This window comes from Mus pahari, chromosome 20 (assembly GCF_900095145.1).
Source record: "Mus pahari chromosome 20, PAHARI_EIJ_v1.1, whole genome shotgun sequence".
Taxonomy (NCBI): Eukaryota; Metazoa; Chordata; class Mammalia; order Rodentia; family Muridae; genus Mus; species Mus pahari.
Genome location: NC_034609.1, coordinates 49,462,637 through 49,474,407, shown reverse-complemented (window position 1 = coordinate 49,474,407; position 11,771 = coordinate 49,462,637). Strand labels below are relative to the sequence as shown.

The following is an 11,771-nucleotide window of genomic DNA, read 5'->3' as shown; positions in this document are numbered from 1 at the left end:
TATAGGGCAGGTATAGGGCTAACTTTATAGAGGGAAATGTTTGCTGGGCTGAGTTAAATGAAGTATTCAGTGATGGAGGTGACAGGACATGACCTTGCCACGTGTGTTACCTTTTGGATGTTCTGGAGCAGAGACATGGGTGATGTGACTCCATCTTTAGGAACCCCTGCCCTCTAAAGCTGTGGTCTTGTGGCCATAGCTGCCTAGACACAGCTTCACGACCTTCCTGCCTCTGCCCCCTACTGTGCTGCAGTTACAGGGGTGCATGCGTACGTGTGTGCATTTAGCCATGCTCAGCTGTTTACATGAGCGCACATACTTGCACAGCAGGTGTTTTACCACTGAGTCCTCTCCTGCAGCACCATCCCTTCAGCCCTGCAGACTTAGTGTCTAGGTCTGTTGCCATAGCAACAACCTCCATCCCTCCTGCAGCTAGGCAGGCTGCACAAGGACCCTTAGTGGGAGGTCACTGGGAGGCACCAAAAGTACACTCAATGCTTTTTTTTTTTTCAAATATTTTATTAATCTGTTTGGCCAAACAAGTAATGGAAACCGAGAATAATAATTGGCTAAAAAGTTCAGGTCATGAGTACCCTTTCCCCCCAGGAAACAAAAGACTCCATGGTTCCAGAATGCACCTTTAGGATATGATACCATTTCAGAATCAGGTTCCCATTTATATGTAACAATGTAAACTTCAAAAATAGTAAACTCTAAGCCCAGTCCCTCTGTACAGATCTATCACAGATAGAAGTCTCCGGCAGACCTAAATTGTGTAAGTAAACAGCCCGGTGCTTAAAAGTTTCTTTAAAAGGCTTACAGACTCAGTAAATAATGTTTCAGTCTTGGTCTGGAAGTGAAAGCCACCAGCCGTCCCTCCCACACGGTGCACCTGCTGTGCATGCCACACACTGCCAACCGCCCTCCAAACTCACTGGCCACTGGCTTTGTCACTTTTAAACACACATATACACATATAGTTTGTGTTTGTTTTTTTAAAGATTTCTACATCTAAATTATAAGACGGCGCCAGTGACATATAATGTCACCTCGCTTCACATAGGACAGAGATGCTGTAGAAGGCACTGAGTTCTCCTCATGGTCTCGTGAGACCAGACCAGCTAGGTCGGAGTTCTGTTTTCTATCATGTGACCCAGCACAGGCCTGTTCTCCATTTATCTTCATGTCATTATCCTTTTCTGCTTTGCCTCTCTCTTCCTTTCCTTTCCCATCCACCCATCTGTCCACTGTCTATCCACCTATATGTTTATCCATCCATCCATCCATCCATCCACCCATCTATCCATCTATCCACCCATCTATCCATCCATCCACACATCTATCCATCCATCCATCCATCCATCCATCCACACATCCATCCATCCATCCATCCAACCACCCATCCATCTGTCTATCCATCCAAATTAACTGACAATTATCTTTTGGTTCATTGAGATTCCTTAAAATTAAGTATACAGTTCTGGTATAAAACAAAATATGACCTACTATAGCTGAAAAATAATCACAGTGCACAATGTCATTTTCAATTGCTAAGAGGCAGAGCCTTTGTTTTGCCCTGGCTTGTCCAGCTTGCCTGTCCTCTGAAGAGACCGACACAAGGCTCATTTTATCTCGCTTTACATTCATTTAAGATGCGCTGAGAGGTTCTTTTCTCATGTTTTGAATCGGTACCCTTAGTGGAAGGTCTGACGTGGAAAAGTGCAAGCAAATTGGACATGCCAATAAATACCGTAGAACTTACCGCAGTTACCAAAACTGTACATGTATGTACACCTCACCCAACTGAGGTTCCTCCATCAGGAATAGACCTCAAAAACATTACCATGGGGGCGTCCCAGAGTTCTAGAGGAGTTTTCTCAGCGAGCGAAGGATGGGCGGGCTCTTCTGCTCCTGCTCTGGGGACCTGTGCCCAAGTCCCCGCTGCTCTCTGCTGTCTCCTCCTTCTTCCTCACTTTGAGGCGGGTGAGCAACTTGATCAACCAGACATCCCACTCTTCTGGAAGGAGCAGGAGGAGGAAGCCCAGGCCGATAATGATGATGGCGATGACCCGGACCCCGTTGAAGACTATCTGACTGGTGTAGTGATCGACCACTGTGGGAGACAGAGCACCATTTACTCAGTCTGTGAATGTGGAGATGTGTCTGAACATCTGACAGGGCAGGCTGGGGCTGACTGAACCTCTCAACACCTGTCTCCTCTGAGGCCTCAGGCTTGGGTATTGCCATCTGAATCTAATCCAGCACCCAAGTGTAAGTTGGTAACTTGAGTGTGAGAAAAATAAATCAAGGGTAACAAGGAGCACATGTGTAAAATTAGACATGCCAGGGTTTAATTCTGGGTGATTTGTGTTTTGGGATGAAGAAAATACTATTTTATTTACATTTTTGGTACTTTTCACAGTATCTGTGATGTCATATATGACATTTATTTTATAATTTAATCTCACTACATGTGTATGTGTTCTGATAAGCAAACTTGACCCAGTTCTTTTAGGATTCTATTTGTGAGTTTTCTTTTTAAAAAGCTTTGCTTACATATTTTAATTTGTTGGTTTGCTTGCTTAATGCGCATGCATACAATCTTGTGAGTATCAGAGGCACAGTGTGGTCAAAGGACAACTTTTGAGGGTCATTTCTCTCCTTCCACCTTGCAGATCCCAGTAACTTAACCTGGGTTACCAGGCATGGAGGCAAGGGTCTTTACTCAGCCATCTCTCCCCCCACTTTGTTTTTGTTTCTTGAGTCTCATGCAGTGTAGTCCAGGCTATCCTTGAACTCACTATGTAGCTGCGGATGACTTTGAAGCCAATGCCTCCCAAGAACTGAGGTCACCCGTGTGTGCCAGCATACCCAGCTGTAACAAAGAGTTCTTGTTATCCCTGCCCATCGATTGCCGTGAGGCTCTAAGCCTCAGGTGATGCCCCTTTCTCAAGGGCTTCATCACTAAAGACACCTGACCCGTTCTGATGAGCAGTCAGGTGACAGGAGTAACTGGGAGATGGATTGAGATCCACCTGTAAAAAATCTAATCCTCCTTCTAACAGCCATGACGGTGCTCGGGCCACCCCACTGTTGAAGGCACCTTCTTTCCTATTTGGGGACACCCCCCTTCTCTCCCTGGCTAAGCCAGACTGAGCTCATTGGAAGCCTGCCTGCCTAAGGAGACAGTATTGCTGTATTCTCTTCTACTGGAGGTTGCAAACTACTAACCCGGCAACTGCCCACGGCCCATCCTGGTAGTGGGTGTTGCTTTTCCTCTCTATCATGGCTAGGCTCTGTTATTTCCCCCAACTTCCTGCCTCCTCCTAATTCTCTCCCCAACTCCCCACTTTGTCTAGCAGGGAGGCAGAGAAGGAATGAGAGGGTAATAGTGCACCCCAAAACCAGTTCCCCCCCCCAGAGTCTTCCTGTGGACTCTCAGAAACATTTCCGTGTTTGACACTGACAACTGTTAATCTGTTGGCTGGGGATGGCTCACCCAGGGCCTTCTGAGCAGACAACGGGGTGAGCCCTGCAGGCTGCTGACTGCTCGGCTCTGCCACGTTCCAGAGCGCTGGTCTTCACCTGCCTCCTCTTGGTGGGAACTGGATTCCTGCCTCTGACATGGGATTAACCCTCTGTTCTGCAGTTAAGCCATGCGTAATGTTCCTTACTAATCTTCGGCTGCAGGATGTGGCCAAAGTAACCCTCAGGGCCAAACTAGTGTGGGATATGCCTTTTGCCATATCCCCATGTAACACCAAATTAAAACTCATGGCTGTAAGTGTGCTGTGTGAGAAGTGCCTTCCAGGAGCCTATCATGGTTAGACTGCTTTTTGATGGCTGTGTAGGAGCTCAGGTGCCTTCTGCACCTCCTACTCAGTCTCTCTCTCTCTCTCTCTCTCTCTCTCTCTCTCTCTCTCTCTCTCTCTCTGTGTGTGTGTGTGTGTGTGTGTAATCATGCATGTATGTACATGTGTGTTTATGAAGATGAGGGGACACTTCAGGTATTGTTTCATTGTTTCTTGGGTTCTCTCTCTCTCTCTCTCTCTCTCTCTCTCTCTCTGTGTAATCATGCATGTATGTACATGTGTGTTTATGAAGATGAGGGGACACTTCAGGTATTGTTTCATTGTTTCTTGGGCTCTCTCTCTCTCTCTCTCTCTCTCTCTCTCTCTCTCTCTCTCTCTCTCAACAGGGTTTCTCTCCTGCTTAGAGCCCATTAAGTAGGCCAGGCTAGCTGGTTCATGAGCCCAGGGAGCCTCCTGTGTTTCCTCAGTATTGCTTTTACAGGGGTGTGCCACCATGCCAGCCATTCCCCCTAGCTTTGATACTGTCTTATGGATTGTTTTCTCTCCTTCTCAATGGGAAGCTAAGGGGGCAGGCACAGCCTTCAGTTGTGAGGAGACACATTGACCAAAGGGCTGATGAATGGGGACCTCAGACATCTAGCATGGGGTGGGCAGTGCTGAACTGTGCCTAGTGTTCTGAGGTCTCTTCACACTGTGGCCACCAGGCACCTGGGAGAGTCTGATCAAGGTAAGGCACGAAGAACTGTGGGACAGGATGGGGGGTGGGGGAGGGGAGCCAGACTTCAGGAGAGTCTCTAAAATCAAGAGTGGCTTTGCTTCCGAAAACTCTACTGTGGCTAGGATATGGGGCTGGGTCCCTGGAAGCCAGTTCTCTAATGGGGTCCAGAGGCAATGTTACAAGGAGCCAGGGTATGCAGCAGAGGATTCTGGAGAGGAAATTGCAGGCTCAAGCCAGCATAAAGCAGCCAGGGAGAGGAGCTAACTACAAGGCCCCAGGACAAAGTGGGTTCCCATACCCAAAAGGTTCTGGCTCTCGTCCAGGAGGCAGAGAGAAATAACATTCCTGTCTCACTGGAGCACCAACCTGTTTCCACATGACTGCCCGATGTGGCAAGTTCTCCTCATGAAAGTCACTTGCAAAAATTCAATCATTTCCTGCTCCAGGCTGCCCTAGGCCTGTTCTTTGTTAGGGTGGAGATAGCCTTGGACTTTCTGGGCTCAACTGGGCATTGAGGCTTCTCTGCTGAACTGAGCCTGAGGGCACACACATGTAATCCTAGAGACTGGGCAGGAGGACCGCAGAGTCAAAGACTGTCTGGACTATGGAGTGAGTTCAAGGCTAACCATACTCTGTCGCAAAACAGAACGCTGAAAAAGGATGAAGGAAATATAGTTCAGTGGCAGAGAGCTTGCCTAGTGTGCACGAGGCTCTTAGTTCCATCCCAAGTACAGCAAAATAGTTAACACAACAACAGCACAAACTTGTCATGGGAAAAGACTGTGTATGCAACCAAGGGCTATATACTAAGTATGCAAATGTGTCTTCTTTCTTTGCAGAGGTCGAACATGCATTATGCAGCAGCCACAGTAATAACAGATGTAAGTGGCTATGTGATAGTGTGTGTGTGTGTGTGTGTGTGTGTGTGTGTGTGTATGTGAAGCCAAAGAGATGGTGTGTTTATAACACACAGAGACAGAGATCCATGAAACAATGCTTACCTGCATTTACAGGTACACTGAGGACAATTCCGAGAGACATCAACGTGGGATACGTGACAGCAATTCCAAAATTTAATACAATATTGAATGCTGAAATAGAGAATTTTGAAGACTGGAGTTACCCATTATTGTCCTGTCCTTGACTTCTATGCTGGTTCATTTGGCCTCAGTTCTCAGTCAGTCAGGAGGCAGGCACTACAAGGAGTCCTGTCATTCCATGAACTTAAGCTTTTTTCTTGAAGGCACAGGACTGGGGTTAGGAGGAGCATTTTAACAAGTCTCAGGGGGCTAAGGAGATGGCTCAGCAGTTAAGAGCACTGATTGCTCTTCCAGAGGTCCTGAGTTCAATTCCTAACAACCACATGGTGGCTTACAAGCATCTGTAATGGGATCAGATGCCCTCTTCTGGTTTGTCTGAAGACAGCTACAGTGTACTCACATACATAATAAATAAATAAATAAACCTAAAAAAAAAAACTGAGAAAACAAAAACAACTTTCAGAACCTGAGGGAATGGGTCTGAAAAAAAGTGACCAAAGAGCTTCTGCTGTTCTTCATTGTTGGTTCTGTTCCTGGATGGCTGAATAAGGGATGTGAGGTGTCCTTAGCTTTAATTGTCAACCTGACAGCCTATTCTCAGGTCTCAGTTAAAGAACTGCCAAGATCAGATTGACCTGTGGACATGCCACTGAGGGTTTGGGGGGGTTGTTTTAATTTTTAATTGATGTTAAGAGGACATGGTCCACTGTGGGTGGCATCAATCCTTAGGCAGGTGGTCCTGGGCTTCAGAAGCTAGCTAAGTATGACCCAGTGACTGAGCTATAAAGCCAGCAAGCTGTGTTCCTCCACAGTTTCTGCTTCAAGCTCCTGTGTGAGTTTCTGCCCTGATTCCCCTTAGTGTTAGACTGTGACCTGGAAGTGTATGTAGCCAGATGAATCCCTTTCCTCCTCTAAGGTGCTTTTGGCTGTCACGTCTGTCACAGCAGCAAAATGAAACTAGAATGAACTCATGAGGCGTTTCTGTCACTTTTCTCCCCAGCAGCAGCCTTTATCCAGCAGTGAAACGCTAATGAGAATGGTAATTAATCATTCTTGCTGAACAGAGACATTACCTAACCCCAGCTGCCACTATGCTATTCAGAGCAGCAGAGACAGCTGATATGACAACTGCCACAACAATGACCACAGTTCTGAAAGTCCTCCTAAAGTCCAAGGAGTGGGACTGGAGACATGGCTCAGCAGTTAAGAGGGCCAGTTGTTCTCTCAGAGGATCTAAGTTCAATTCCCAGCACCTATATCAGACAGCTCACAGCCTGCTGGTAACTCCAGCTCCAGGACATCTGACAGACAGCCTGTTCTGGCCTCTGTGGACACCTGTATATACTCACTCCCTCACACACATGCACATGTAAACAAAAATAAAATTAAGACAAAAATAAAAATAAGAGATAGAGAGATGAGATGGCTCAGGGTTTAAGAGCACTTGGTGCTTTCACAGAGGAATCCGGGTCTGGTTTCCAGCACCCACATTGTGGCTCACAACCATCTGTCACTCCGGTCCTAGTGGATCTGAGATCTTTCTTCAGACCTCCACAGGTATCACATGGTGCACATACATGCAGGCAAAACTCCTAAGTGTAAGTATATACTCACACACTTACAATGAAATGCATACATCTTTTTATAAACCCTACCTTCTAAGGCCACACTCCCCAAGAAAATATTTTTTTAAAAAAACCTTAAATATTGTTCTTTTAAGAAGTTGCAAGGACTTTGAAAAAGAGGGCGAACAGCAAGGGAGCACAGGCTTTTCCTTCTGTGTCGGTTGCTACCTGCTGGGGCTTCTGCCCAGGCGGCTGCTACTTACTCAATAAGAGAATGGAAAACCCACAGAGGTTTCCCCATGGAATGTCATCGAAGGAGTTCCAGTACTCCACCCTTGTGAAGTAGAGGATGACGGGGATGCAGGTGATGAAGAGGATGTTGAACACACCCAAGATGGACAGGAATAAGGCCGCTTCTCCGAACTTGGCACTGCCCAGCAGCAGCTTGAACAGAACCTGAGAGAGAGAGAGAGAGAGAGAGAGAGAGAGAGAGAGAGAGAGAGAGAGATATGGTGGTGAGGATAAACCCAGATCCATCTGTGTGGGAATCTGGGCGCTGCCAGCATGGTGGGCACCATAGTTCGACTGGGTTTGACCTTCCTAGTCTATCAGTGAAGCCTGATGAAGCTTGGTGGAGCTTTGCAGTCCACATGCTATGTAGCAGCAGTTCAGGCTGAACTATGTTTGGCCTCACAAACCTTGTCTCCAGGAGTCATAGAGCTGCATACTGCACGAGGCTGTTATGTTATGTGCACCATGCTTAGAATGCAGAGAACTGTCTGCCAGCCACGATTGCACAGCCTCTCTGGCTCCTGACCCAGGACAATCAATCTCTCCTCTCCTCTCCTCTCCTCTCCTCTCCTCCCCTCCCCTCCCCTCCCCTCCCCTCCCCTCCCCCCCCCCCTCTGTGTGTGTGTGTGTGTGTGTGTGTGTGTGTGCCTGAGGGTGTGAGGCTCAGAGATTGAACTCTGGTGTCTTCCTGGATTAATTCCCACCTTATATATTTGGACAGGGTCTCTATTTGAACCCAGAGTTTGTCTATCTGGGTGGTTTAGCTAGCCAGTTCCCTTGGAGGGTCTCCCATCGCTGTCTTCCATGTACTGGGATCATAGATGGGTTGCTATGCCCAGTTAGCACTTAAAGAGGACTGGGATTCTGAACTCTGGACCCCATGCTTGCAAGACAAGCAGTTTACCCATGAGCAGCACATCAAAACAGCCATTGCCACCCCACCCCACCCCAAAGAGGCCTTTATCTGCAAAGATGTTTTCTCTGAAACAAAATTGAGGGGCTTTTCTAGTCTCTGCTCCATCTTACTTCCCTTTGTAGAAATGACACAGGCCTTAATGAGTTGCACTAGACTCAATCCTCCTGCAATGGCTTGTTTGCACATCATTTTTGATGTTCAAAGGGCTGGGAGATGAGGGACAGATGTGACTGTGTGGCCAGAAGCTGGACTCAGGCATGTCCGTGAGCCCTATCCAACTTGTTTTGTGAACAAGGAGCCCAGTCAAGTGGCTGTCTGTCTCGTCCTCACGGCTCCTTTGCCTGGTGTGCTCCCCACATATATGCAGGCAATCGGGGAAAGGAGCAAAGAGCTTCTGACTGCTTAGGTAGTCCCTCTAGACAGGTGCTGTGGTTTAAAGGTGACATGTCCCCCGGAAGGAAGGCTTGTGTGTTTGAACTTGTGGTCCCCAGCTGGTGGCTCTCTTCGTTCGGGAAGGTCACGGAAGCTTTAGGAGGAGGAGCCTAGCTAGAGGCAGAGATCCCTAGGAATGGGTGGAGCCTAGCTGGAGGAAGTGATACCCAGGGGTGGAGCCTAGCTAGAGGAAGTGATCATTGGCTCTGTGTGTGTGTGTGTGTGTGTGTGTGTGTGTGTGTGTGTATGTGTGTAGACATTTTGTAGACCTGAAAACGTCTCCATCTTCTATTCTCTATCTAAAGAGGAGAGAGAGGACCTAGGGAAGAGGAAAGGAGAGGAGGGAGAGAGGCAATCGCTAGGAAATGGTGGCATGGAGCCTGACAGAATTGGTGTAAGAGCAGGACACCCTGCTATGCAACAGTCATTTGTTGTCTCTAGACTGGTACTTAGGGAGTACTTTCTAACGACTTCTAACATTTGTCAAAACTTTGTTTTTCTTTTCTGAGGCAAAGTCTCAAGACAAGCTTGTGGCAATGCTCCTGCCTCTGTGAGTGATGGCATGGAAGACATAAGCCACTCTGCCAAGCTCTTGCCAAAGATACTTTTGTGTGTTTATTTCACAAGTAGTGTTTGAATCGTCATGGCCTCATAGTGCTTGGTGCCCCCCAAATCACACAGCCATATGACAGAGTTATATGACAAAGTCATACATATAATCCAGTCTCCATGTCCCATCAGGCACAAGCATGGACCGGTCCAGGGCTCCGGTCTTTCTCAGCTGCCTGCCTGGTTCCTGCCCTGGTGCTATCTGTCTCTTGATGCATACTGGAAATATACACCCTTTTTAGAAGCCCACATAACCATCCTGAATGTCTGAAGCAACAGGCTGTGAGTCCCAGAGCTCTGCTATACCCAAACCTGCTAGGAAGGTGCATTCATTATTGTGCCTACCTTGTAGAGGGCTGACATGGAAGCAGAACCCACCACCAGGGCTATGCCAATGACTGAGTGACTGTGAAAGCCATCGGCGTAGGTCATCATGACAATGCCAGCGATGGCAAGGATGGCGGCCACGATCTACAAGAGGGAGAAAAACATTGTCAGGACATGGAGGGAGGAGACGTTGTAAGGACTTGGAAGGAGGTGTAAGTGCTTAAGAGGTAGAATGTTCTATTCATGGGTTCTTCCAGATAGAAGAAAGCAACATCTCATCCTAAGACTCATGGAGCAAGAAGGGCTGGAGCTTATAGGATACCTATCCAAGCTTGACAGAACTGTCGAAAACCCCCAAACCCCGACCGGCAGAGATGGGGGAAAAACGACACAAATGCCAAGGAAGGTTCCAAACAGATTTCTTCTTTATCTCTCCGAGCAGCTTTTTCCTCTCCCTCTCACAAACAGCTTTTTCTAACCCTCTCCGGGCTCCAACTAACTCCAACTGCTTTCTTCAACTGCTTTGTCCAACTGCCTTCTCCAACTGAACTGTTTACAGCTTTTTCCCACAGCATTCTCCTCCCCCCACCCCCCGGGGCATATCCTGTTTTCAGTCCTCTGACCTAATCCCTCCCCCATCTCCTGGATATGGTCAGAGTTCAGCCAGGGTGCATGGTGATAGTCCAGTGATTCAGCAGGCAGGCAGTACAGGATCATCCAAGTGCGCAGGCTCAGGTTAAACAGGGATCATGGTGGTCTCACTTGCTTCCCACACAGAACCAAACTGCTGAGGCATGGGTAGCCAGGGTGGTGGTTTGGCTTTGTCTCAGGCTGCAGCCAGGGCTGGCCACTGAGCCTTGACAGATTGGTGATTATATTCTGAGGACAGGTTCTTAAGTCATGACAAGGCCTGAGGGACAGTACCTAGTCAGCACCTGGGAACTACTGAGTTCTCTTCCCGTCTTCCACAGGTACCTTACAGGGCCTGGACTTGGTGTTTTTAATTCTCAACAGGGATCACACAGTGGTGACAGCAGAAGTTGTCTTCACTTGACACATTAGCAGTAGGGACTGGCTGTACCACCGTCCTTCGAGGGCTGTAGATCCCGCCCTGTCCTGGAAGTGTGGTCCCTCTTCCTTCTCCTTAGCCATTTCTTCCCTGGGTCTCTCCTCTATGCTGTTCTTAGCACTTGCAGGTTGTGGGATGTAGTCTCTAAGGAGAAAGAGTTCTGGCATCCAGAACACATGCAGAGCCTGAGCAGAGGCATCTGCAGCGCTCACAGAGCCCCCAGGGAACTAGGAGAGGGGAAGACCCTTCAATATTGACCTTAGTGGCAGCATCTGACAGCTGAGGTTCAGGAGCCAACCCTGAGCCTTTCCTATGTGCTTCCTTGCTTGAGCTCAAGCCAGGGGTTTAGCGACACCCACCCTCTGTTATAGAAGCAAGACTCAGAGAGGTTAAGGAGGCAAAAGAGTCTAAACAGAGGCTATTGGATAGCAAATCTTCTTTAACATTTAAATGGGTAACATCCCCAGGGTGTGTGGCTAACCACCATTGCCAGCTTGTGGGAATTTACTCTCATCCTGGGGACACTAGACCTGTCTGTGAGGGACTTTGTACAGGGTGGGTGAAGGTAGGGTGCGTGGGTGGCACCACCCCATGGACTGAGGAGAAGGCGAGATCAGCACCAGCTTCCATATCCCTGCTTCCCTACTACAGGTGTAGTGTGGCCAGCTGCCTCGCCATTCTGTCTTCCCTACCATGATGGACTGTACCCCTCCAACAGTGAGCCACAGCCAACTCCCCCTTCCTTAAACTGCCTTTGTCAGGTGCTTTGTCTCAGCAACACGAGAAGCAACGAAGACACAGAGTGATCCAGGGTCTGCTGTGCTCCTAGGTGTGAATGGAGGCGTGTCTGGGTCATCCTGGGCTACCTTGTGAATTTGATGGCATCCTGGTATGAAGGAAACCCAGAGGAAGGGAGAGAAGGAAGGTGGGGGTGGGGAAGGGGAAGGGAGAGAGGGAGAGGGAGAGAGAGAGAGGGAGGAAGAAAGGGGGAG

The 11,771-nt window shown here is 48.2% G+C and overlaps 1 protein-coding gene across 1 annotated transcript in view; it reads right to left on the bottom strand.

The window, feature by feature from the left end:
• Positions 1–1,411: 1,411 nt before the first annotated feature.
• Positions 1,412–11,771, bottom strand: part of Slc35f3 (solute carrier family 35 member F3) — a 101,134-nt gene continuing 90,774 nt past the window's right edge. Inside the window, exons 4-7 of the mRNA XM_021220746.2 lie at positions 9,729–9,854; positions 7,399–7,591; positions 5,532–5,621; positions 1,412–2,113 (exon numbers count right to left, since the gene is read on the bottom strand). Of these exons, the coding sequence (XP_021076405.1) occupies positions 1,878–2,113; positions 5,532–5,621; positions 7,399–7,591; positions 9,729–9,854 (645 nt within the window). The 3' untranslated portion in view covers positions 1,412–1,877. The remainder of the gene's footprint in view (positions 2,114–5,531; positions 5,622–7,398; positions 7,592–9,728; positions 9,855–11,771) is intronic.